General features: G+C 41.9%; 1 protein-coding gene across 5 annotated transcripts; it reads left to right on the top strand.

Moving 5' to 3' along the window:
- The first annotated feature begins 22 nt into the window (after positions 1–22).
- Positions 23–26,998, top strand: PODN (podocan). Of its 5 annotated transcripts, XM_065841965.2 has the most exons (12): positions 23–329; positions 1,374–1,438; positions 3,819–4,060; positions 5,779–5,872; positions 7,544–7,608; positions 11,802–11,911; positions 14,156–14,312; positions 16,271–16,386; positions 18,305–18,962; positions 21,384–21,532; positions 23,406–23,612; positions 24,927–26,998. In XM_065841965.2, exons 3-11 carry the CDS (start codon positions 3,824–3,826, stop codon positions 23,578–23,580), a joined length of 1,761 nt encoding a protein of 586 aa, XP_065698037.2. In that variant the 5' UTR covers positions 23–329; positions 1,374–1,438; positions 3,819–3,823; the 3' UTR covers positions 23,581–23,612; positions 24,927–26,998. The 5 variants fall into 5 exon arrangements, with proteins under 5 accessions (XP_065698037.2, XP_065698038.2, XP_065698036.2 ...); XM_065841966.2 differs by lacking the exon at positions 1,374–1,438; XM_065841964.2 differs by lacking the exon at positions 1,374–1,438 and having other exon boundaries at positions 23–1,339.
- The last annotated feature ends 992 nt before the right edge of the window (positions 26,999–27,990 follow it).

Below are 27,990 nucleotides of genomic sequence, written 5' to 3'. Positions count from 1 at the left end.
TCAAGAGTACTGTAATGTAAAAGGGGTAGCAGGCAAATGCATCCTGAATCTCTGAATCACTAAGAAAAAGCAGCTAGCTTTGTTTTGTTTTTATTTTTGTTTTAGTAAAAACAGACTTCCCACACTAACGTTTGGAACTTACACGTGGCACAGGGGGGGGATCAGCTCCAGTTGATATGAGCCTGGAAGAAGAGAGGGAGGAAATAACTTAATTGCTTTAGACTTCAGTTCAGCTGGAGTTGAGAGGAAAGAATCAGTGTCCCTTTTTTGGAATTCAGCAGGAAGGTTGCGTTCTGGGTGAGGACAGATCCTCTGCAGATTTTCTAGAGGTACTGTATGGAGCGCTGTGGGGCATCCGCAAAACAGGTGGCTTTATATTTAAAATACTAACTCAGCTGTCAGTGAGAAGAAGCTGTGTTGCTGTCTTGGAAGTACTACTGCACTTAGAGCATACTGTGTTATTAACAGCATGTTCCTGTCTTTTTTGCTAAGGGGGAGAAATAAAAAATGTGAGGCTTCTGGGCTAAATGTAACCATGGCTGGAGAGTATGTGTGTGTGTGGTGGAGGGTTATTTTGACATTTAGTGCTGTAAAATGGGGCTTAGAAGATAAAAAAAAGTAATTGAGTAAATGGCGTGTTATATTAAATTTGGGGACTTTGCCTCTAAGACATTTGTAGTTTCAGCCTATCTGTCCCTGGCCACTGAAGATCAGTAGATGGGTTGAAAACCAGGGGGAGTTAAGTGGGAGGGAGATGAAATGCACAAAAAACTGCTGATCTGTCTGTTCCTGGCTAATTTGAACCAGACCCTCCAGGGAATGGGAGGACATTCCCACCTGGAATTCAGATTTTGTGTTGAATGTAGCTAAAACTAAATATCTGGGAAGGACAGTGCAGCTCCAGTATCCTGCAATGAAAGGCTAAATCACAGTCTGTCTCTGCGTCTCTCCTGCCAGTTCAGCATGCTCGCTTTTGGCATCTCTCGTGGATCTCGCAAACTGTGTTGACAAAAAGCAACAGGGGATTGGGTGTTTTTTTTTGTTCTCCCCGTCTTTATATTCAGACTATAGCTGCTTCCTCTTTCCTACTCACATTTTCCCATATGGTGACTTTGGAAAATTCCTCTCCGATTTCATTGGGAAGTGCAGGAAACTCTTGTTGGTAGAGGGTTGCCTATTACTCTCACTCATTCTGCTGCTCACATCTGGAAAGGATCTGGTTTGGAAAGGGGATAGTCGCTCTGAGCTCAGCGTGTGTAAGGGGCATGGCATGAGCCAAGGCAGCCTGTGGGGGCAAGAGAAATGTTCTTCTCCATTCATCTGATTTCTGACAGCAAAGGTGAGTTTTTCAGCACTTTTTTTTTCCCTTAAAGCTGGATTATCAGACAACATCCAGCAGCCTGCCTTTCAGCTGCAGCCTTTAGAAAGGATATTCAGTGTAAGTAACAAACTCAGTTAACCTGTTGATGTTGGAGGATGTTTTTCTGTCGGGGTGTGTGTGTGCTTTGAGAATGCATGTGGAGAAAAACAGAGAGGTGAGATATTTTGAACGTGATGCTGTTGTTTATTGAGGTAACTGTAATCACTGAGAAGCAGATGGTAACTCCTGAAAGTTCAGCTTACTTCTTGAGACTGTGCCTTTTGTAGCACTCTGCCTCTGGTGCTGTGTGGCAGCAAAGTGCAGAAGTCAGTTCTGTCTGGACTCAGAGAGATGCAGCCACAGAAACCCCTGGGCTGGTTCCAGTGTGGCAGCATCCTTTAGTGGAAGGACCCGACTCAAAGCCCACTACAGCAGCAGAACAGGACTCTTTCTGGTGGGTTCTGAGCTACTCCTATAGTAAGATTTCTTAGTAAGGCTTTGGATCAGGCCCATGGGAATGAGTTTAAATGGAGTGAGTTACTTCAGACTTTCTTTGAACTAAAAGAAAAAAAAAATCTTGCCTTGGTTTACTGCCTGCGTTCCAGATGCAAGCAGATGTTGCTGTATCCAAAGTGTCTCCCTGTGGCACCAGAGCAGCATTCACTTCAAAGGCATTGTAGCAGAGGTATGCATATTGATGACAACAGAGTGAGATTGCCTCAGAAACATTTGTGTGCAATAGATACAAAACTTCATGTTGACTTTTCAACATCTTTTCAGCTATATATGTGGAAAAGTCAACATGTCACAAATCCATAGAGCCCAATACCAACCATGAGGTAACTGTGCTATGGGAACAGTGCTGGTGTTGTCACAGCAGGGCTGGCTGTCACCTGCATATAAGAGGGGTTTCTTTTGTAAGTATCTATAAGAGTAAGCTGATATATAGGAAGAAATATTGTTAGAGATCTGATATATCATACTTTCTGAGATTATTTTCTTTAAGATTTTTACAATATCTTCTGAGAGTAGGTCACCAAATACTAAGGATTTAACTAATCCACTGTTGGCATACTCATATGGCCAATTTTGATCTCAATATCTAGCTGCCATATAAGGAACACCCTCTGATCTCTGGAACGTTTAATGAAAGAGATTAATTGCATTATATTCAGCTTTTACTGATACGGAAGCAGTGGAAAAGTGCAATGAGGGGAAGAGGGATTGAGTAAACAATGTTAAATGCTTAAAATCACTCAGCATGTTGGTAGCAAAGACCAGGACCAGGACCATCCGTGTCTCAGGATGATCTGTCCTGCAGTCCCACCTTCTCCCATTTCTTCAAGTGTAAATCAGTGTTTAAAGAAATTATTTAAGGTTTTCATGACTGTGACTAAGAACAGGATCTCTCCAATACTTCCCAAGCACCCAAAGTCTGTTAAGAGCCCCAGAGAGAGTTTCAGCTCAAGCCCCATGGATGTAAAGGGAGACGTGCCAGTTCTGACAGCTGCCAGTCTGGCTCTGGGAGGTTCTTGTTTCTGGTGCAAAGAAGGAACCTGGGCTGGCAGAGGTGAGGAAATTACTTATTTCATATTAAGGTCATGAAACCATTGTGCTTTTTCATCTTAAAAGATCAGCCTAAATAATAATTTCTCATCACTGTCGAACACTTCTGTGAAGAATAGTTGAAAATAAAAAAAGACCAACCATTACCAGCTCTTACTGCAGGTAATTATATAAGAAATATGAGAAGGGCAACAAATGAGACTGAAGGTGCTGGCTGAGGGCCAGCTGACTGGGCCAGGAGATATTCAACTTCTGTTTGAATTATTTTAACCTGCTGCCAGAGAGATAAAAGCTGAGCCTCAGCCAGGCCTGCAAGTTTCAGATCAGCACTGTCCAAAGTCAATAGGAAGCCCATTTTCTTTTCAGTAGCCATGAGATTTTTGTTACTGTTCAATGTACATGGAGCAGCCCCTCCCAGAGGCATCCTGACCCATGGGTCGCTCTTTTCCAGCACACCTTGTTTATTTTAACGAGAAGAGTTTCTCCCCTATGCAAAACTGCAGGGAACTGTAAGACCAACAGTTACATAGAAATAACATTGCATAACCTTCTCTATAAATATTCGGCGTGGTCTGGCGTTTCTCAATACGAAAATAGCAATAAATAGCCGGGGGAATCGGGGACGGTGCGGGGGATGCTGCCAGGCCGCCTGCTGCAGCCGGAGTCCAGCTGGCTGGTCGGGCCAGAGGGGCAGCTCCAGGCTGGCGTCCCGGGTCCCATCCCGGTCCCTAGACCGCCATGAAAAGCCGCGAAGCACCCAGGGAAAGCGGGAACGTGGCTGGGCTGGCGCCTCGGGCTCCCGGGGCGGGAGATGGGGGAGGGGCTCAGCTCATGCGGGCCGGGCCGCCCTCTCCCGCCGAGCCCTGACCCCCGCCATGCTCTGGGCTTGCAGGGGCGATGCCGGCCGGGGGCCGAGCGCTGCTGGCGCTGGGGCTCCTGGCGCTGGGCTGCGCCGCCGCTCGCCCGCCTGCCGCCGACAACGACTTCCTCGAGCGGCGGCGCCCGCCCGGCCCGGCCCCCGCCTGCCCCCGCGACTGCGGCTGCACCCAGGAGGGCGTCGTGGACTGCGGTGGCATTGACTTGAAGGAGTTCCCGCTCCTGCTGCCGGAGCTGACCAACCACCTCTCCCTGCAGGTAAGGGACCGAGTCCGGCTCCCACACGTCTCCCCGGCCGCCCCCCGGGTGTCCCGGGCCGCGGGGCCGTGTCCTTCCCTTGGCCTGAGCCCGGCTCCTTCCCGCTGCCTTCGGCGGCTCCTCGGCCTCACGTTGGAAGCAGGAGGTGAGGTGGGCCCAGCACTGCCGCTTGAGTCACGCACCTGATTATCGGCATCAGTTCTCTTCCCCACAGACCCAGGGAGGAAAGAAAACAAGAAATTTTACTCCTTATTCTTTTCTCATCTCTTGGGGAAAAAAATTGTCCAAAGTAATAATTAGTGTTTCTGGTGAAGGTGCAGTCTACAGCTTCCCCACAAGGCGCCAGAGTCTTCTCTTTAGTGACCAATGACAGAACCCGAGGGAATGGCAGGAAGATGTGTCAGGGGAGGTTTAGGTTGGACATTAGGAAAACGTTCTTCTCCCAGAGGGTGCTGGAGCACTGGAACAGGCTCCCCAGGGAGGTGTCATGGCCCCAAGCCTGACAGTGTTCAAGAAGAGACTGGACAACGTCCTCAGACACACGGTGTGGACTATGGGGTTGTCCTGTGCAGGGACAGGAGTTGGACTGAATGTTCCTTGTGGGTCCCTTCCAGCTCAGGACATTCTATGACTGTATGTTTTTGAGGTATCTTTGAAAAGCTAACTTAGTTCATTAAAAAGAAAATTTCTAGCAGCACTACACGTTAGTTAAAGCGTTGTAAACACAACATACCAATCCTGAGACAGACCCCACCAGTGTCCCCCAGACCTGCCTCCCTGCAGCCCCCTCCCCACGGCACAGGGACTCAGCAAGGAGCAGAGTCCGTCACTGTGAGTGCCATCGCTCGCGACATCCAAACGGGGGTGGCCATACCTCCTCTGAGCAGTGGTGTTTCCGGGCTCTTCCCTCGCGCTTCTTTGGCCTTTAACCAACTGCTTTTTGTTTATTGCTCCCATTTGTCCATTCTGTTCAATGGATAACTTGCAGATTTTGTTCAGAGCTTTCTATCCAAGTGAGCAGAGTTAGAAAAAACTGTAGTGTAAGCTGGCCCCTTCCTCAGCAGATCTGCCCCAGGCGTGTGCTAGCCATGGCTTCCGCCGCTGCTGCCAAAAGGAAAGAAGCTTTTTGGAGCAACAGCTGTCACTTTCTGTGTATTGGCCTGGCTTCCAGCACAGTGGGTCCTTGACTGGTCCCCTGGATGCTAAAACACTGGAATCACTCATTAACGGTCTAAAATGTTCGTTAGGATGTTAATGAGGGTCTGATGGCAGTCACCCCTGACAGTAAAACCAGAGAAAGTGAGCACAGTTTGACTCTCCTGTTTCTAAAACAACACATAAATAACAGAAGTAATAAATCTGGAAATCCACAGTGCCAACCTTGTAGCAAATGCTTTGCTGCAGCTATGAGGTTTGGCGGTGGCAGATGGATTATGGGCCTTGCCAGATGTAATCACATTCTGTATGCTACCAGTGCATAAACCGGATATTTCTGGAGATGAGCATAAGCTACAGAACTTGGTTCAGGCCTTCAAATGCTGCTGGGTTTGGATGTCTTGGTTTTGAGATCTGGGGTTGAATCATTACGGAGAGAAGTCTGTTGACAATGATTTGACACAGTGGGTTAATCTCCAGATTTTATTGGAGTTCACAGTCTGGGTTTATTGGGATCCTTCTGGGATCACATTGCTGATGATTAATACTCTCCATTTTATTAGAATAACCAGATAGAAGAAATCTTTCCAGGAGAGCTCGCTCGTCTTTACAGGCTGGAAACTCTCAATTTGCAAAACAACAGGCTGACTTCAAAAGGTAAGCCGACAGAGCTGTTGAGTGGACAGAGTCTATGGCTCCACAGCACCAATCTATGCACTGAAACCAGTGACTGCTGCTCAGGAAAGGCACAAGAAACGATGGACTGGCTTGGCTGGAGTGGTTAGCTATGAGACTCCCTCCTTTGGCCATCACACAGGTCATGGAGGCACTTTATCATTCGAAACACAATACTCAGTGTATAAGAATGCAGCTTTACTGAACCAGTGGAGGAGGCCTGGCAGCAGCTCTGCATGCTGTGGCGTGAGATCGTCTCATCCAGGAAACTCCCTCTGGTCCCACAGGCACATCAGTGCAATGCACTTGAGAACCAGAAATGTCTACATGCTGAATGATTTCCTTCTGACTGACCTTGTTTCTTAATCTACTTTTTTGGTTCAGTCTAGTCAGTCAGTGCAGTTTAGTCCTGTTCAGTCCTTGTCTAGTAATATAACATATTACAAATAAGGCAACTTCTGCCCTTCCCCTAAAACCGTTTTGATTTTTGTAGGCAGGATTTGCTTGCTAGGTCATATGCTTATTAGAGAAACTTGACAAGGAGTTAGTAAGGAAAGCCAAAGAAGAAACAGAGAAGTTGGAGTAGATAGTAAGAGGAGGATATGGAATACAAAAGATGTAATGGTTCTTAACTTGTGTGTCACAACACAAAAGATGTAATGGTTGTTAACTTGTGTGTCACCTGGTTGCTCTGATGCTGCTGCTGTCCTTATCCAGTGACACTGAACAACCTTTCCTGAGAACGTGGGCATGTTATGCATGGGACTCAAAATATGTCGCTCTTACATAGCACAGGGAAGGTTGTGCTTAATAGATTCAGACTTTGACATTATTACTTTTGGAGCTTGATGTTTCTTTCACAAGCTTCAGTGCAGCCCTGAGTTTCCAACATGTTTTGACATGGGAAAAAGCTTCACTTTTGACTTATGGTTATCTAAGTGCCAGGTGAAAATGTAATTTGTAGCCTTTCCATCGTGACAGCAATTGTGTTTGTGTGATCAGCTGGATGTGGAGTCATTCAGCTGAAAATTAATAGTTACTGGGGGAGGTAAGCTCCGAGTTGGATCAGCTCTCTGAGCTGGTTACTGCGTGGACATCTGGATTGTGGGGGAGCAGAACGAGGGGAGGGTCATGACTTGCAGATACTGGTGTTATTTTGGCAACATCATGGTCATAGATCAGATGGATCTGATCATTAAATAACCTCTGGTTATGTCCTTCCAAGAAAAATGATTTGCAGATTCATGAGCAAATGACAAAATAAACTTCCCAGATAGCATGGGTGCTGCAAGCACCGATAATCAGCCGTACAGCAAATCTACACAGCTCTGTACCTGACCCTTCCCAGTGGGGTAGGCCACAAGTCTTGCATGCTTAGAATTTTCAGTCCTCTTCCATTGCTCTTAACAGTCTGTGTTGGTTTTGGGGGGAGTTGTTTGTGTGGTTGGTTGTGGTTATTTTTTTAATTAAACAAGCAAACAAAACCAAAACCCAGAAAGAAAACAATAGGTCTGAGTCAGATTGTTTCAGTGGTAATGAAAAATATTTAAATCACACATCAAAAATATTATCTGAGAGAGAAAGCTGCCCTCTGGTATTTTCACTCAGGCAATAAGGTGCCAGTGTTACTGATTAGTTATTCCTATTTTTAAGGGTTGCCAGAGGAAGCATTTGAGCATCTGGAGAACCTGAATTACCTGTACCTGGCAAACAACAAGGTAAGAGGCCCACAAGGCCTTCAGAGTTCTTTGCTAATTGGGTTCTGAAAGTTAAACAAGCAAGTCTTCAATTATTTTAAAATATGTATCCTACCTAAGTAAAATTGTGCTGAAGTAATATTCTAATGTAGCTTCATCTAAGGTCAAGACAATCAGTTAGTATGCTAAAAAATTAGAGGGTACACATGCCAGTCTATTTTGAACACTTATTTATTTGTGCAACTGATGAGAAAAGTTTCTCTTATGTGTGTCGGGAGGTACAGAGGGCCGCTGCATTTATAAATTACCGCTGTCTTCAGCAGGCTTTGGATCAGCTGCTTGCAGATTTGGTAGCTGCCTGTATGTAAATAAGCAGTGGGGTAACAGGTAAAATGCTGCGTATGACACCAGTTGAAAAATTTGTGAACAAATGCATCCAAATACTGGTGTTTAGGCCATCAAGATCTGTAGAAAGCTGTCCAGTTTTGCTTGACTCTCATTCTTACTAGGTTTGATATGGGGGGATACCCACACACAGGGAAATTGAGCAGGTAATGAATTTATTCTTTTAGCTGCGGTAGGAGCTGAATTTCTTTTTTAATGGAGAAGATCCTAGGTGCTTTCCTAGCAATGACCCGAGCTGGATGTCGTGACAGAAGCACATCTTTCATGCCAAGGCTAGGGAATGAAATAACTTTTCACATATCCTCATATCTGTGTGGTTCCCATTATGGCTTTCTTTTACCCCAGTAACTGTCTACAAATATTTGCTACAGATGAAACTGTGATACCACAGAAAAATATAAGGTAATACCTCAGGGAGAGCTGCTTTTGTCTACAAAATCCCTGCCTTTCCATCACTCCCTGCCTCTCCCCCCACTCTCTGTCTCTGCATGTCCGTATATATATTTTATTATCCTCTTAAAATCTGTGACCTTTTGGTGTTTTGTTTATATTCATGTGGCCACATCCAGGTTTCAGTCAGGCCAAGACAAATCCAGAATCACTCCATAGGTTTCTGTATGGAGTGACTGAGAATAGAACCCATTCCTTAGTACAGTAACATTGTGTTCTTTTCTCCCTTTCAAGCACCATTTCCATATAACAATCTTGGCAGTTAATAACTCCATAAAAAGGAACAAGCCAGACTGTGACTAATATTCCAGAAGTTTGCACTCCAATTTTCCCTCTGTGACAACACAAAAGTGTTTGGTTTTTCTGGCTTAACTGCAGAGAGAAAAGGATCCCGAAAGAAAATGCAAACATCAGCGAATGTCAGAACTAGTTACAGTGAGAAGTTATGGACCCACAAAAATAACACATTTCTTTATAAATCACAAGCCAGGACAAACCAGATTGGCTTCAAACTGCATCCACTCTGCAGCAGGAAACACTGCGGATCAAGTAACTGTGGTGTCTGGAGGGGAGCAGGGATTTGCTGGTAGTTTGCTCCGTGTTTTATGGATTATCTTAATGCTGCTTTATCTTCAGTTGCGATTCCATCAGATGTAACTAAATTATTTTTCGTCAAACTAGCATAGTTGATCAGAAAAAAGAAATTTCATAATAAGGTAAAAGTCTTCTGTGGCTTATGAGTAGCATGTACTTCAAGTAACTAACAGATGCTGTAGTTTCCTTTAACATTTTTCATCACGCTCTCATGATTTGTATCTACCACGTGGTATCTCCAATAAGCCTGTTAATAGCAGAGATCTCTCCCACCAAACTGGAGACCAGGTCCTGAGCTGTCATTATTATTTACTATAAGCTGGTGACTTTGGTGTCAGATCTTAACATTTCCCAGTATCCCCAAAGTGATATGAGATTCACCTGGATCCAGTTCTTCTGTTTACATCAAAACTTGTTATAAGCAAGAAAACATGTTCCAAAACTGGTAATAACTTGTGTATAATCCTTTGGAGTTCATTGGTTAATTCATGAGTTAACAGTAAACAAACACCATCTACCCTATGGAAAGGAAAATCCAGCAGTAAAGCTGCAAGAAAATTGCAGTTGAGGAAATGCAGATTGCTACTTGTTAGGCAATATACTACACAAAGCTACTCAGTCAACTTTATTTTTGCTGACAGTTACAACAATCCAGCATTAATCCTTCAAGCAGTCAACCAGTGGAGATCAATTAGCCTCATGACTAAGTGCTGAAATGCCAAAGCAAAGTTCTGAGCAAGTGAAAACTCTTTTTGGATGAAACTTCTCTTTGCTCTTTCTTGTGGTTCTGGTGGCTTTCATTTCACATATCTGAGCCATGCCCTTTGTTTTGTAGAAACGTTATGACCTAATAGACCGTGTTTCAGGAGAAGAACTTTAATGTGCCAGCGTGTATGAAAGTGATTAAGTCTCTTTCCTGTGTCTGAATTCTAAATATTATGTCACGGTAGAGACTTGTTTCTTTCTGAGGCACTGTCAGACCTTCCTAGTCAGAGATCAACTTCACTGAGATCGTATCTCCCAGGTCAGGAGATGAGAGATCACTGGTAAAGCCAAGAGCAGTACTGTGGCAACTGTAGTAATACGTAAAATACCTATTTCCACTGCTTATGTGTTCTCTGGAAACACTGATAGGAGTGTGATCTGTGGGAAAGATCTTTCTTGTGTTTGTGAGCATTAAACGTTTAAGACAGTTTAAGGATGGAGGTTTTGGCACAGGTGAAAAGGAAAAAAATAAATAATGTAAATAATGTACTTTCACCTTTTAAAAAATAGGACTGGATTGTGAGTTGAGTAACTTGCAAGTTCATGGATATAGTCCATCAATGCACACTTGACAAACCAGTAGAGAGAGATCTAGGCACCCTCTAGGTAAATAGGGAGGTTAAGACTTGAGTTAGACAGTTCTCCAGTAAAGTATTTATTCTCTCACACATTATAAAAATATTTTTTGTTTTACATTATGATTAACAACCAATTGCACTTTTATTGTAATAAAAATTTGAAAAAATATGTTTTCTCATCATATGAGGCTTGCTGTACCTAGCTGGCTGGAAGGACTAGGTCCTCTTCACACAACAGTGCTGGGAGGAAGAAGCTTTACAGATTCAAAGAATTTCGAGATCGAAGGCAGATCTCTTCCATTGTCCAGAGTTTCCCATCCTCATCTCAAAGCTTTAGGTGAAAAATACTTCACTATCTCCCTGGAAAAGCTGTTCTCTCCAGAGCCTTTCAGAGTGTACACAAAATATTTTAAGAGTGGTCTCTTTAGTGCTGTAGTTAACATCTGTAACCATGGTGATTGCACCTGCCTGTGGCAATTGAGTATTATTCTGCTTGCATGCTCAAGGATCTTATCTACTACAGCACCATGTTAGCAATTTGTTTCCCAAGGATTTAATCTTGATGCATAAATCTTCTGGGTTTATGCTTTCCAGAAAACTGTGTTGTGACCTGTATTCTTGCTTTCTGTCAGTGAACCTGGCTGCTGTATTATCTGGATGCTCTGTAAAACTGAACTTTTTCAATCATTAGTTTTCACCCCACCAATTTTTGTTTAGATGCAAACATTCCTAGCATTATTTTTTCCAGATCACTGATAAAAACAGCAATAGGCCAAGAGCAGAGCCATCAAATCCTCTGGTCAACTATAAAGTTTTGGAGGCAGGACCTTTCCGTAATTTATTTCTGATAAAAAAAATCACTTGTGTAATGAACAAGGTCTCCACTGTACAGTAGGTCTTTGCTTTGAAGTCTCATTTGATATTCCATCATTTGGCTCAGCAGCATCCCTGTCCTTTGGGAACCTGAATCCTCTGTTGAAAATATCATGGTAAATGGACGCAATATTGGAACAGACATATGAAGTGACACTTCCCCCCTCTCCCCAACATATTTTCTTAAGTAAGTAGTAGGCCACTGTGAGGTGGGTGAGATTTTTTTGGCACAGCAGACTGAGGAATTAGGAACAATAATAAGCAACGTGCTTGCTCTCTGAATAACAATTTCTTGATTTCTTCCACCAAAAAGAGACAGAACTCTTCCAACCAAAACAAACATTCACATATCTTGGAGCACAAGTCAGTCTCCTTCCTGGAGAGATTAGTGAGTGAGGACAATTTGGTTTTGTTCATGCAATCTGCATTCAGATTCTTTTATTCTTGCCTGTTCAGAGAAAATAAATTTTCATGTGTTTTGTTGCTAGTCTAATACTTGGTTAAAACATTTGTTGCATTTAATTGGAATTCTATATGTTTCTTTTACAGCTAACAGTGGCTCCGAAGTTCCTACCAAATACCTTGATCAGTGCAGATTTTGCAGCCAATTATCTCACTAAGATATATGGGCTCACCTTTGGACAGAAACCAAACTTGAGGTAAGGGATCAGGAAGTAAAACAATAATAGTGTTCTTCCACTGCTTGGAGCCAGCTGGTGAGTGATAAGAAATTATCTGACTAAACCATGTTATTGCCTACTTATGTTCTTTGGAAAGAAGCTGACCATTTGTTATTCTCAGCATGAAAAATCAAATAATCTCTCAGACAAACACATTCCAAGGGCTTTTACTAGCTGCCAGCCACTTTACATAGATGAAAATTAAATTGTCTCCATTTTATTTGTGTATCAGTTATGAGTTGAAAGGAACAGCTTTGGTTTCCCAAAATGGAGATGAACTCTTTAGAAATCCCTAGTTTTATTATAGTGCATTCATTAAGGAAACCAGAATCAGATTGAGAGTATGGTACTCAATGCAGTTGGGTATAACTCAAGAATATTTAAGTTAAGCACTTTAGCACCTTCAGAAGTCGTTCATAACCTCAGGTCTGTTTTCAGAGGTCTCTCTGCTGGTTTCAGGTTGTGATTTTCTCAGCTGGATCCAGTGCAGCACATTGGCCCATCTCAAATTCAGATGCACACAGACCACCTCCTGTGAGATATGGTCTTTTCCAAAGGCATTTTGAGTGATCTGTACAGACACTGCAGTGTCTCAGTCCTGCAGAGACATCTCAAACGCTGTTGGCAGCAATAACGCATCCAAGTTTGGAAGTGGTTAATAATGGCCAACCTGGCTGAGTTCCTAGAGGCATCTTGTGATGAACTGAAGAACACTCAGTTCCCACTGAATTTGTTGAGAGCTGAAGCTACTCGGCCTTTAGTCTCATAGGCTCTTGGTAGCTGAAAAGGCTAAAGGAATCAGTCACTGATTTCTGGCAGTATCTCATCATTCAAGAAGGTGGATTTATACATCTGTTCTTCCTTAATCTGAGTTGCAGAAGCTGCTGTCTTTTGATTTCACATTAAAATTCTTGCACTCTTCTGAAGTGATTTTCACACTCTCCTGTACCAACACTGATTTTAATCAGAATACTAACTGATTAATTTCCAAGATTACTGATACAAAATCCTCACACATTTGTTTCAGTTGGTTTATTTGCCCCCAGCAGAGTTCATGATCTCAGACAGATTATTTGGAAAGCAAGGTTTTCAGAAAGGAAAATATTTGTGAGTGAAAAGTACAGCTGACTGTGCAGGGTGAACAATATTTTCAGTGTGGCTCTGAACTCCCTGGAGTGTGTGATCACACAGTTGAGCCTTTCCTTCCTTCCTTCCAGAAATATGTTGCCAAATTCTTTGCAACTGGTAGGGAATCCAAGAACAAGTTAAAAAAGCAAACTTTGACACTGTGCTCTTTTCCAGTTTTAACCTGGCTCTGCAGTTTTAGCTGCCTGTTGCATCTGGGGGTAAACACAGGAAAGGAAGGGGTAATTAAGTCAGTAAAATCTTGTAATTTCTTTGTTAAAAAGAAATCACATGAATTCATTTAGCAGTTAAGCCAACAAAAAGCAGGAATAACTTCATAGGGGTCAGTTGTTTAATACAGAATTAAAACCTGTGTAAGAGAGAACCAATGAATTTTTAAAAACCTGACTGGAGAAACTCTTCTGTGAATATTAAACATTAAAAGTAAGAAGGGCAAAGGGAAAATAAGAAACCCTCTTTATCTCAGTCCCAAAGGTTCATTAAAAACCAAAATTCCTCCAGATTGAATAAATCTGCTCTTTCTGTCAGTCCTCTATGCCTTTCTGAGTTCTAGGAATAGGACAGAAACTATTTCCCAGGGTATTTCCAGCATTCATGGAAGCAGGAGGGAGACAGCCCTTTCCTGAGATCCACAGGCTGATTTTTCAAGCCCAAGGAGCCCAGACTAAGTTCCAAGTAGAAGTTAAAATTGGGGGCATATCTGTTAATCAGGTATGAATTCTGACCCTGTTGGGTGAGGCCACCACACTGACATTCTTTGTTTTGAAGCACTGCACAATCCCAGACTTGCACTCAGCTTCTTGCGAAGAAAATAAGGCTGCTTGTGAAATTTGTATTCAAACACAGGTTTGGATTTTGAATAGACCTATATTTCAGACAGCGTTTGGAGCAGCGATTTGATTTTTCATCATATATCCCTTGCTGAATTGAAGGACTCATTTAAAAAGTAAATCTGATTATCTCAAGGAAAGAAAAAACAACTGAAATATAGTCTTTAAACAGCTTTCTCTTGGTAAACAAAAAAACCACCAGATCTCACTGTCTGTTTTATGTCATCTTTTTTTCTCCTTCCAACAGATCTGTGTATCTTCATAACAACAAACTTTCAGATGCTGGGTTACCTGATAATATGTTCAATGGCTCTAATAACGTGGAGATACTCATCATGTCCAGCAATTTCTTGAAGTATGTTCCAAAGAATCTCCCTCCAGCACTATATAAATTACACTTAAAGGTAACGACAGCAACGTTTTTTTATTCCTTTATGATTGTGACAAAGTATTGTGTTTGTGTGGGACCCAGACCACACAACCGAGCCCTTTCAGTGCACTTGGCTGCCTTCCCAGGCCCATTGCAAGTCTTGTGTGCTGTATCCTCTGCAGTAGCTGCCTCCCATGTCCTTATGTTTTTGTTCGTAAGTAACAGTGTGTTTTTGCAAAACACCAAAATGCTCACAGGGGACAAAAATCCTTTTCTGTTTTTTCACAGAAATGTATTGCAAAGACCTGCGTGGTAGAATTGTTTCTTTCCTGCATATAATGATATTAATGCATATTAGTGCAAGAAGGTAGATCATTCTCCATGGCCATCCAGTGACTGGCTTCCCTGTTAAATGTGCCACTGATGCTGTTTTTGCTGACAACTGCTTACCCACTATGTCCTGGCTTTGCTCACTTACTCCTTTCACACAGACTGCTGTTTCCTAGAGTCAGTGATTTTTGTTTGCTACTGAACTGGCAATTCAGACAACACAGAGAAAGTCTGGATCAGCGATTCTTCACTGCTACAGCTTCTCCAGCAATAGTGCAATAGCAGAAGTTGTGGTATTAACTATTCTCCACATTTTTAATTCCATGTCATCTGATTTCGATAAAAACACTGTGTCATGTCTCTGCTAGAGACCTCAGCCTTGTTAACAATGGGAGAGCTGCAGTGGTGGGGAATCTTGGTTCCGCTTGTTCTTGGTGTTGACAGCTCCTTGGACGTGTGTAAACTGGAGCCTGTTATCAGCCCCCGGGCTGAGGCAGCTCTGTGTTGCCTCCCAGCTTTCTTTTCCCTTGAAAGCTTTACCACTAATTCCCATTGAAGTCTTCTAGAAAACAGGCTTCTCCAGCTTGACAAAAAGGTGAACAGTCTGATCCTTTAAGTTGCTGAAATGTCTTTCCAAAGTGTGAAGTTACTAGTCCCCTGCATTTTATTGCCATTTATAAGTAATCATTATCTCCCAAAGGGGTCTCAGACTTTGAAGACTACACTTTGAACTCGTATCCTTCCCTGCTGGCACCAGTTGTGTTAAGGGCAGAGGAGCTGAAAAGAGAAATGAGCATTTTGTTTTGAAGTGCACTGCCTGTCAATAGTAACATTCACCTTGATATTTTGACTGGGAAAAAAATAGGACAATGGGAAATGAGAGCCAATAGCGGCCGACAAGGGTCCGAAAGGTGAACTTCAGATGTGACAGATCTGTTTTTGTTTTTCATTATTCATTGAGACACACAGACAAATCTGTTTCTAGTGGTATCTGCTTATATTAGTTGGCACATAGATCCAGTCCAATCTGTCCATTGTGTATATATGGATTGTGAGAAGTTCAACAAATTTGGTGTCAATGTTTCATATATCCTTTTATGATTCCTACGCTTCCTGTATGGAATTTCTAAGTGGAATTTACTTTTGTATTTTCTTTGTGTCTGCTTGCCGACTACTCCAAAGCCATACAAAGGCAATAGGAGTAATTATTTTGGAGTGTGCATTGCAGGAACTGTACCATTTGGAATGACATTAATGCTGGAAGGATGGCTGGTTCCCAGCATCCAAACTAGTTCTTCTTTATGGTGAAATCTGTCTTAGAAAATCCAGAAATTTTGAGCAAACTCCAGAGGTAGTTACCTAGATTACATTATATATTTTCACACAGGTGGAAAGGATTAAGAATACAAAATAAAGCCATCTGGTGGGGGAGGCAAATTCTGACTCCTTATCTGAAAGATTCCATGGGGAATCAATGAAAACAGGTTGTATTATTTCAGTTTAGTATTTGTATTTATTTCTTAAACAGAATTTTAATGCCTCCTGAAGTATCTTATGTCTAGCCCTTTTGAAGCTTAATTGCCTGGTGTTGGTTGAGCAGAACCTGGATGTCCTGTGTTGTTTCATGTGGAATAATGTGCATTGTGCTTTTGGTGGCTCTAGAACAACAAGCTAGAGAAGATTCCCAAAGGAGCCTTCAGTGAACTCACAGGTCTGCGGGAGCTGTATTTGCAGAATAACTACTTGACTAATGAAGGAATGGACAACGAAACTTTCTGGTGAGACTGAGATCTGTAGTTTGTACCTCTGCTTGTGTCTGTCTCTTTCTTCTGGTACAGTAATATATCTACTGAAAAAAGTAAATCTTAGAAAGTACATTTATTAAAAGCTGCACAATGTTACGCATTTTTCTGCTAAGTCTGTATGAGAAAACGTAGATGTTGCCATTCAAAAGGGCTGGGTGAGTGGTTTGAATTCACACTGCAGAAGACTTTCATACAAAATACTCGGCACTGAACATCAGAGTGCACCATTCTCTGACTGCCACAGACCCAGTCATCCCAGGGACAAAGGCCACCTGGAACCATGTTGAAAGATGTTCTCTGTTCTTCCAAACCAGTCAAAAGTGAGGTTACTTGGGATTTTCCAGTTTCAAGAGCAGTTCACTGGAAGTTAAAGCCAGACCTTCTTCTTCACTGAAGCCACTTCTGTGTTTCTGTGAAGGTGACTTGAAAGCAGACGCAAGGTTGTGAATTCGTCTGGCACAGCTGTACCCCAGTGCAGATGGATTGCCAGGGTAGGGGAGGATGCAGCGGTGCTGCTCAATAGGCAGATAGCTGCAAACTGGTGCAACAGAAGTTGCCTTTGGTTGTCCAAAATTTAGCCTGGGACTTAGGTCTTCAAAAAGTTAACATTTGTGTCTCTGCTTGCACTGAGTGCTGCCCTTGTTCTACCTGAAGATCCATATAACGTAATCTGTCCTGCCCATAATTTAATTCTATAAACTTTTCTGATCTCTGGACATGAAAATGTGTCAAACAGCGCTTTCCTTTTCTGCATCCCCCTCCCTGAGACCTCCCTTAGTAATTTACCATAGCTGTGCTGTGTCTGCCTCCAGGTCATGTGGGACATATAATTTCTGTTCAGATTTTGATGAACGGAGTACAGTGGCTATAGCTGAGGCCCCACTCACAGTTGGCAGAGGAGGTGGATATTGTTCCTTTCTCCATGCTACTGCCTGTAGAGCACAGCGCAGTGCTGTTGAGATGTACCCAAGCGGGGCAAGCACTACAAGTGTATTTGCTCATTCAGAGCATGCTTGGATAGCTGTGAATACAGTGTAGTAGCCAGTAAGTAATGTCTGTAATGCGTTAGTTCTTGTATTTCCTGAAAACTTTCTAGTCATCTGCAGTGGTTTATGTAGTGCCATGCAGATTTAAAGTCTCATTTGAACTGAGAAACTGACTGGAAATACAAGGGAATAGAGGGCTCCTCAGTCCTGGCATATAATACCATTGATCCACATCCAGTTGGTATAAGTGGCTGGTCTGAGGATTTATTTTAGCTTCAACTGAGTCCATGGAATCCAGATTCAGTAGCTTACACAAAGCAGCTCTAGCCCTGACTCACTTCCATAATGCTAGAGGGTCAGGAGAAGTTCGCTACCTTAGCCTAGGACACTGATTTAGCATTTCTGCTTTTCATAAGAGTATTATTTCTTCATCTAAAAAGCAGGCCTCCTTTTCTGTTTCAACATACACTTTCAGAGAGACAGAAATTATTTATGCTCATGCTATGTTTCTGTTTTCTAATGGTGCTCCCATGGCATCTTTCTTGTGGTATTAATTCACTGAAATTGCTCACGTTGCTACCTGTGGTGTCAAATGAGAGAACAGCAGACTGCAAAACCAACCTCAGGTCTCAACCTGGTGATGGTGTCTGGGGACTCCAGCAGGTTGTCTTGCTGATGTGGCTGGGGAGCAACAGCAGCGCCCAGTCCTAACCCCTAAGGGCAGTATGGGAGCCCCTTGTTTTGCTGTCCTCATCAGTCATATCCTGAGACAAAAAAGGGCAGTAACTGGAGCTGTGCTGGGGAGAAAGACTCTAAAGCAAAGATTATAAAATCATAGGGGAAGTTGGTTGTTATTTCAATTTGCAGAATCTAAATGGAGAGTTTTTTTTTCCTGCTTTCCCAAGGAAATTGTCTAGTCTTGAATACCTGGATTTGTCCAGCAATAACCTCTCAGAAATCCCAAGTGGTTTACCTCGCAACATCGTCCTCCTCCACCTGGAGAAGAATGCAATTAAGGTGATTGGCAGAGATGTCTTGACCCAGATTAAGAACCTGGAGTACCTTCTGCTCCACAATAACAAATTAAAAGCCCGAGGTATTCACCCATTAGCCTTCCAGGGCTTAAAGAAGCTGCACACTGTCCACCTGTACAACAACATGCTGGAAAGGATTCCCAGTGGGCTGCCCCGGCGAGTGAAAACACTTATGATCCTTCATAACCAGATCTCTGAGATTAACAGGAATGACTTTGCTACCACTTATTTCCTTGAAGAGCTGAACCTGAGCTACAATAAGCTCAGAAGTCCCCAGATCCATCGGGAGGCCTTCCGTAAACTGAGGCAACTAAAGTCCTTGGATCTTTCTGGAAACAATCTCAACACTGTGCCCTATGGCTTTCCAAAGAACTTGCAGATTCTGAAGCTGAAGGAGAATGAGATAAGCATGATCCCAAAAGGGACTTTGTCCGGGATGACAAAGCTGCGGGAACTGTATTTGAGCAACAATAAACTGAAAGTAAATTCCATTTATTCAAGAGCATGGAGAGAACTCAGCAGTCTCCAGGTAGAAATATCACGTTCTCTGATTGTGTTAGTAACACTGATGTCCATGTCTGTCTGCCTAAGACAATTTGTGTAGGATCAAGACTAGATGTGCTTTGTTCATGTTTTGGGCTTGTGTTGTAAATGCTACACCTTCTGTTTCTAGAGTAGAAATCATGTGCTGTTGTGCCAGAGGTGGGAACCTCCCACTGATGACCAGAGTGTGGTCTCCTGTATGCTGCTAATTCTGGGAAATGTAGACACATCTTTGCTTCTGAAACCTAATAATGTCCTATGTTTTCAGATAAACATTAGTGAATGTTGTCATTAAAACTGAAATTATGCATTTCAAATAGCTTGTCTCCCGAAAGATTTAAAATTGGCTCTGAAGAGAGACAGCAGGAGGAAGGAATGCATAAACAAAAACACTCTTAATTCTCAAAGCCCCCACATCAGCTTATAGCCAGACAGGCCACGCTGTAGGATTTAGCAGCTCAGCTGGCTCAGACACCTGGATAGCAGCTAGGAGGCCTGGATTCAATCAGCAGTCTTCTCATCTGTTTAATTGTTGGAGAAAGTTAAATACGAACCATAAGGCAGGCAGGAACAGTCACAATTGTGCTGTGCAAAATGACCTTTCAGAATTGTTACACTGGCTGAAGGATTTGTCTCCATTTCCTTTTAGGCAGCAACCTGTTTCCTGAATAAAGGTATCACCTATGTCATGTGGCAGCCATTGATGGGGCAGATGGTCAGGCCACTGCACAGGCAAAGGGTTGAGGGACATGGAGCGTATGTCCCACTGGCCCCCAGTGTTTTTTCAGACAGTTCAAACACTTACCTATGTGAATATTTCTATTCCTGGTGTTTCTGGGAATAAACAATAGCTTGTTTTTCAGTTAGCAGAAATCAACAGTGCAGCAACAGTATGTGTAGAGCTGCTGGTTTGCATCAGTTGCAGGTTGAGTCCATGGCTTTATTATTACATTTTGCATGTTTGGTGCCTCAGTGAGATATTTATGAATGTGTGTGTCACACATGTATGTGCCAATATATCTAAGATGAAAAGTAGTCTGGAAGGAAGATGCTGTTGAGAATTATAGATTGGCGCATCAGTAGTACCTACCCCACAGTAAACACTGTTCACATTAAACAAGGCTAAGGTAATAGCATATACATAAAATTCTGTTAGACTAATGGTGCATTTTTGGCTGTTGCTTCTTCTCTGAAACAGTGTTACTACTTGTTAGTTATTTCCACAATAGTACACATGAATCTTTTTTATCATTAAGGGTTTAACTGTGCAGTTGGTTTATGAGTTGGTGCACTGCGGTAGATTTGACAAATAACCATCACGTTAGATCCTGATCGTGCATGTACTCAGCATACATTTCAGTCCACACTGTTTCCATGGAAATCACTGAAGACTATCTGCAATTGCAAAACTAGACATTTACATGATTGTTAGCCAGACTGGGATTACGTGGGGAATAAAACCACTGAAAACCTGACAATCATTTGCAGAAGTGTAGCTCTGAAGAGTGTCTGACTAGTACGTCAGCTTGGTGCTATGAAAATACTGCAGTACAGGATAACAAAACACTTATTTTCATCCATTTCCTTGCTTTAAATTCATCTGAGAAATGATCATGGCCTTTACTTCTGGTATCTTCATACCTTGGTCCATGTTAGGATATTTCCAGGTGTTTTTATGTGTAACTCTAAGTAACGTAGCCTTAGCTAGTGAAGTGTTTGCAGTGGCAGCCTCCAAGGAATTCCCGTGCGTGTCTGAAACCCAGTCTGCTTTTAATTCACTCTAAGCAGGCGTGGGCTAAAGCTTGCGGACAGAGATAAAGAAAACATCATGATGTCTCACGTGAGATCATGATGCTAAATGGTTGTCTAAGAGAGCAGAATTGTTGTGGCCACACTTACCTTGATGCAAATTAGAGGCAGATTAAATTACTTTATGCTACAGTAAATATCACTTCAGTTTTCCACCACGAACTCCAACTGAGCCTTTCCGCATGGCTGACGATTTACAGTTTCTCCCGCACACACGGTATTTGCCATTTTCCTGACCTCACCAGAGGGAGAGGTTCTGAAACAGCCTCACCAAAGTACAATGTGAAAAATAGAGCCCATTTCCAGATGATTTTCAAATGTTATGAATCCTGGATAAGCTTTGCATAAACATCTCACTTCTGCACTGTTACAATGCTAAGTTTTTTTATGAGCGCATACACATATATTTGTGGTTTTATGGACTTATATGTGGGTGTATATATAAAAACCCAATAGATAAACTTCCAAAAGGGGAGGTGTGTATACAGCCATCCTTTGGAAGCTTATTTGTTGTCAAACTTAGATCTGTTTTTGGACTGCGGCTAATATTTAAATATTATTTTTTATTTATTTGACCCCTTGTTGTCTCTTCTTGCAGTCACTAGACATGGCTGGCAACCAGCTGACTTCTGTCCCGTCAGGCCTGCCAGAATCTCTAGAGTATCTGTATCTTCAGAACAACAAGATCACAGTGGTTTCAGAGAATGCTTTTGAATCCACACCCAAAATAAAGGGGATTTACCTCAGGTAAGACCCAGTTTCCACTTCTACACACTAGATTTTTTTCTTCTTTATCCACTTTATAATTGCTTACTTTTTAGAAAGTATTTAAATCTCTAACTTCCCAAATAAGCAACTTTGGTTTATAGTAATGTATGATGAAACTATGTTCACCTGCTCAGAAAAGACATGGATACACATAATATGCTCTTTGTCTTTGGAGAGTTTGTCCTTTCTGTGGTTATTAGAGTGGCCCAGGCATGCTAGAAATTCTGGGAAAGTCATGTTTAACATTACGTCATGTTTCAATATTCAGCTGTGAACTAGAAATTTACAGTGCACTTGTAGGACTACAGCTTTGTCTGTGCCTGGTAGCCCTGGATTTTGACAAAATGCCCCTCTAGTGAGGCATGTATGATTAATCTTGAATTCGTGCACATTCCCTTGATGGTTTTGTCTAAAACAGATGACAAGTTACAAGTGTGACAGGTATGGAACTAAGTTCAGAAGCTTCTCTGTTTTTTTCCTACTCTGTCAGCTGGATGAGGACTTTGTTTTTGTAAGTGACAGATACTGACCTTTTTACATATAATGTAAACCCACAGTAATGTAACTGAAGTAAGAGGAGATTTGTACCACAAGAAGTGAAGCAAGAATCTGGGCAAGTATAATATATTCAGTTTTAATGTGATTGAACATTACTGAACATTTCTTAGAAGTTATTTATGAACCCCTACAGAATATTTGGTTAAGCTGATCCCATGGATGTGTTCAAAAAGCCTAGGCTGCCTGCTGCGCAAGACTAAATATGGCTTTATTTTGCCTGTATGCAACTAAGCTGCTCTTTAGTTCTGAATCATACCTTTTTGGATGAATGATTCCATACTAAGCAAATAAAATTGAGAAGTCTGGTGTAAATTAGAGCAGTCTGTCTATTCAGCGGCTCACATATATGAGATTTTAGTGAATGCTTGGACACCAACCAGAAACCACATACCACATTCTATATTTCTATATAAAGAGGAAAAAAAGGAATTTGCAAAACTGTTTTGTTAACGTATTTAGGAGACAACTCCACCCAAGCTAAATTGTATTTCTTAATGGGAGGCCATTAGTCAGTGCAATGCTGTGAAGCAACAATATACATCTGGAATTTCAGACAGATATATTTTAAGCATGTTTGAGAGTAACAGACCAAGCAGCGTATGTGAAAGGTTCTTAAATTGCAGATTAGTTTATTTATGTTCTTGGAAGCACAAATAACAGATGAAAAATTATTGCACGTTCCTTTGTTTCTAAAGGGATACTTTGTACCGGTATTTTGAGTTCTGTGGGAGAAAAATTAAAATATCAAGGGATGGCACAGAATCTCATGAAAAAATACGTTACACTTTGAAGTGTAGGCTATGGAGCAGATGCCTTTCCTCTCTAGGAAGGAAAAAGCAGAATACTGAGAAGAATTCGTGGGGGAGGAATTCCAATATTATGATTTTTTTCCTTGCAGAATACAGTTATAGAAGGGGGAAGAGGGGCTGGGGCGGTTTTTTGAAAAGTTTTTTGAAAGCTTTGTCAGTGAACTTGAAATCATTGGGAGATACTTAATATTTCGCAGTATTTTCCTGCAAGGTTCTTTGTGAGGACACAGAGTTCTGTGAACAAACTTTGTTCAGTCACCGCACTTGCCTGCTGGCTAAGCAGGACCTGCGTTCCCTTCCTTTCTCCATCCAGAGGAGTCAGTACTCCGAGAATGCTGCTATGGGTCAGTGTAAAGTTAGGGTAGCTTGGGTCAGTGTAAAGTTTGAGTAACTCTACGGAATGGTTTCCCTCTAGTCTTCTCATTTCTGTGTTGGATATAAAATTGGGTTGATTTTAACAGGAAGGCCTTTTTGTTTGTTTAAAGGTTTAATAAGATTGCAGTTGGAGCACTGAAGGAAAGTATCTTCCAAAACCTAAAGCACTTACAGGTACTGGATATTGAAGGGAACCTTGAATTCAGCAACAGTTCAAAGAATAAGGATGACTCGGAAGAGGAGGAAGAAGTGGAAGATGAGGAAGAGGAAGAAGAACTGAGATAAAACGTGAACTCACACAAGCACATCATGTGGAGGTAACGGCTGTAGTTTAGTGAAATCAAGGACCCAGTTCTCAGACTCTTGTATAAATAATTCCAATTTGCAAGTATGATTGAAACATAACAAGTAGATATCTGAGCCCTAGACTCAAAGACTTTCACTAAAACATGACTGGGAATTACAGAATCAAAAAGGGTTGAAAATACATTATTTTTAAAATGCAACAGTATATATCTGTGTTTTATCAGGGGCAGTGGACTGTTCACAGTGGCTTCTACTTATAGCCACAGCAGACACAATAAGTAAACATGGAAGTTATTATGTACTAGTTCTGATAGCAAAAAATGAAAAGGTATTTCATTATATTTTTAAGCAGCTAGTTCAAAAGGAAAGCAAACTGTGAAGCTTACTGATGCAGAAGACCATGTGAGCTGAAAATGCATTAAAAGATGAGACAAATTAAAGGAAGATAGACCTACCAGTGTCTGTTACACATGGCATTGAGATTATGACTTCTATCTCAAGCAGTCCTTAAATCACTGACCACTTGGAGTGGGAAGATAATGCTATACTTGGCATATTTTTTCTGGAATATTTATTTCAGGTCACTTTTGGAAATGATGTTCCAGGACTGGATTGATACCTAGCCCAGGGCAGCCTGTGTTTTTGTTACAGATAAGTCTTCGTGAGGGTTCCTTGCTCCATTCATCCAGATTCACTGAAAGGCCTCTGGCCAGTTCTGGGTTGTGACAACTGCTGACTTTGATTCCACACTGGTAACCTTGAAATTAAGATATTAAGTATTCCATAAACAATCTGGACAGCCACATAGTCTCTCTAGTTTAACCTCTTTTCAACTGCAAAAGAAAAGATGAAGGGACAATGTTGTTGGAGAATGTGCATTTTTCCATAAGAACAATAGGGATCTGCTTTATACGTCTCTTAAGCGTTTTATGTTCAAAGATGATGAGGTTCAAGACACTACTCTCTACTTTTGGAGAGCTAATCTCTACAACTTGAAAAAAAAATGTTTAGTTTTGTTCCTAATCAACAGTTTCTCATGGAGAACGACACGAGGAAGTTCTAACAATAGTGCTAATGCACAGGAAAGGTGATGGGACTTGAAAAGGGCAAAAGCTACTTGGAAAGTAGAACATTAGAACTCCTGGAAGCTTTGTGAGAGAAGAAATTATTTATGTCTACAGACTGAGAGCGCATGTAACTTCCACATCAACGCATCTCTGGTTTGGTTTGGGGCACGTGCGACATGTCAGCAGGTACTAAGTTTAGCATATTCTGAGTTATGTGCTCCATTATGTAACTGACTTTATTTTTCTGATGTTTTGCAGGAAAGCATATGGAAAATTACATATATGTCTATGTGTATATATATCTATAAAGATATACAGAGAACACTTAGCAAAACGTGCAATGAATCACATAGAAACTGTCATGGCACTGGGCCAGGCTCATGGAAGACAGTGTGCTACAGTGTCCTATTCAGGGAGAGACCCTGAATGCCTTTCCAAAGCTTCCAAATCATCTTATACAAGACCGAGGATCACAAGGGATTGCTCTGGAACTCACAAAAGCTGGCTTTTGTTTCTTCTGTTTCTCTTCCTTCACTGTTTCCATCTGTAATAACAATATGGGACTGTTTTGAACATGTGCCTTCAAATGCTGGTTTTGTCACTGCATTTTAAGTGAACCAAGTATATGCTTCTTTTCTTTTCCTCCAACTCCAAAGAAGCTGTTGTTGATCAGGGAAGATGGATATTTGCAGTTGTTTCATGTGTGGAGCAGTATATGAGGCATTTTGGTCATCAAGCAGCAGTAATAATTCTGGATGCAACTATTCCTCTGTTATAACAATGTGTATATTTGGATGAGAAAAACAAAGTAAGGCTGGATCCCATAGTATTTTATCTCTACTGCCAAAGCCTGCAGTATATGCCTCTTTTAGAAAGGTTTTAAGATAAAACAATTGCTATTGTGAATATATATATAAAAGCTGTATGTCTGCCGTCAAGAGCTTTGCTAAAGTTTCTGTCTTGCTCTTGTTTGCCCATGTGGCAGTTGTGTGAATGTCTCGGAAGGTGTGTCCAGAAGACTGAGTAACAGGGTGCAGTTTAATACAAGTGACAGAATTTTTCACATATTGTGTATCATTCACATGAAGAGTCAGAAGTGAGACTTATGAAGAAAAGGAGATGAGTGTGCGGTGTCTTAGGAGAAAACTATTAAGGGTTTAAGAGAAATTTCTTTGTTTAGTTCAAGTCTGGAGACAGTGCCTCACCTATTTTATGGTGTTAAGTATTCTCAGGTCTTGTTGGAATAATGGAAAATAAGGAAACGAAGGACAAGACAACCTGCATGGCAAGCTACCTATTTGATTAGGATGTTCTTCATCTGAGTTAGCTAATCTGCTTTGAGGGTTTCTGATTGAACACATGTTATTTTGCATACTGCATTCCAGGATTTACTTGGAAACACATATGGCTAAATTTTTCACCAGCTGTTTTTCCTGATGGAGAAGTTCTAGTTCTGCACTGTCCCTTTGGGTTCCCTTAGCACACGACAGTAATTTCAAGCTGCTATTTCTTACCTTAGACAATTCAACAGGATTATGAATCACAGAAGGAAAGATTGCTTCCTGAAAAAATAAAAGCTTGACCCTAAAAATTGCCAAAAAACCCCTTATTTTTTAATATTAACTATACAGCTGAGCAACAAAGTAGCCTTCCAAATGACTTTCAGGATAGATTTCAGTGTAAAATGTTTACAGAATATAGATCAAACCAATTAGCTATCTTCAGCAAACTGCAGTGGAAATTTTGCCATTCTTTGCTGAAACAAATCAATTTATTATGCTCCTGAACAAGCTGAGAATATGGAGATTTGTGCAGTTTTATGGAGAACTGTTCAATTACCTTTTAACTTCAGTCCCTTACACTGCAGTTCTGTGAGAAGTCAAGTGTCCCTTTGAATCCCTTGAGAGTCTGATGTGGTGAATGCAGGAGTGAAGGTACATTTTTAGCACCTTGTAGAATCGGGCCCGAAAATTCAGGATGATGGGTACACGGTTAAACTTCTTAAATCAAGCATCAGCCTTTGCCAAAGGAGACCCACCTACAGTGAAAGGAGAATATCTCATAGACCAGTAGAGTTAGGAAACCCTTTTCCAAGTTTATTTTGAAGCAGTTGCACACTGAATCTGCTCTTTAAAGAGAACGATGTTTCCCAGTAGAAAAAAAAAAAAAAGATACCCCTTCTCCCCAATAAAAGCCTTAGTGCCCCCCCAAGAGGAATGTCTTTTGATTGTAATGTAAGAGATCAGTGAGGCAGAATCACAGGCTTGATTCCTCGTTTATCTGGTATCATCAGCTTCAATGACATTGGACATAAAATTGTCAAATGAAAATGGTAGTTTGTTTCTTTCTTTCAAAGGAATAAAAGCTCCATGAGAGATGATGAGGAAGAGTGAGGAGTCCACAGGACTAAGCCCATGTATTTTTCTTGGCTGTGGGTGGCACCAGCCCAGACCTGGAATGGAGCAGGAGCCAGGAACAGGGTCTTTGTTATTCTCTTCAGTGAAAATGAGGAGAGTTGGGAAGATGGCCTCTCCTTAGGCCGTGAAGATGGGCCAGAAAGAAACAAAATAACTTTGGTTTCCTTGTAACTTTATTCTCCTGAATTGCTTGGATTTGAGAAAGAGACAAATAGAAAGTTTATAAGGCTGAGATAGAGTATGGATAATGAAAACTCGAAGTTTAAAGCATTCAGTTGACAACTGTATTCCTAAGTACACATTTGCACATGCTTGGTATTCATGTGTGGTCTGAATGCAAACTGAGGTCCAAGTTTATACGCCGTTTTTCTTTTAAAGGACGTGTTTCCTGATTACAAGGACACTGCACAAAACGGGAAAAACGGGATTTTTCTGAGATTGGATACAATTTTTCACAGCAACAGAAGTACAAATACAGCACGTGAACTATAAAGAAATTGGCAGGCACCAGAAATAGCCCCTGGATAATGAACTTTTATTTCAGACGGTGGGCACGTAGCCTGGCCGTGTGTGCGATGTGGACGGGCCGTTCTGCAGCTGTCCCTGTTCCTTGGGGTTCCTCGTCCCCATGGTGTCCTCTCCCAAGGACTGGGGCACCCACTCCCGCCTCTGCACGCCCTCCTCTCCCTCCTGCTCCACACAGCTCCCCTGGGGGTTAGCCCCAAGGGCTTGTTCTTTGGGGGCCTCTGAGAAAAAAGGTTACGGATAATTGTGTCTTCCCCAGAGGTTTATCTCCCCACAAGGGAGTAGTGGCCCCTATTTCCTCCCTGGGTGCCGGGAGGGGCTGCAGAGCCTGCACTGAGGAACTGGGGTCAGACTGGATCTGGGGAGGCTGCTTCCCTCAG

The sequence above is a fragment of the Patagioenas fasciata genome, chromosome 6, assembly GCF_037038585.1.
Source record: "Patagioenas fasciata isolate bPatFas1 chromosome 6, bPatFas1.hap1, whole genome shotgun sequence".
NCBI lineage: Eukaryota > Metazoa > Chordata > Aves > Columbiformes > Columbidae > Patagioenas > Patagioenas fasciata.
Note: the sequence above shows the minus strand (reverse complement) of the source record. Positions and strands in the feature narration are given on the sequence as shown.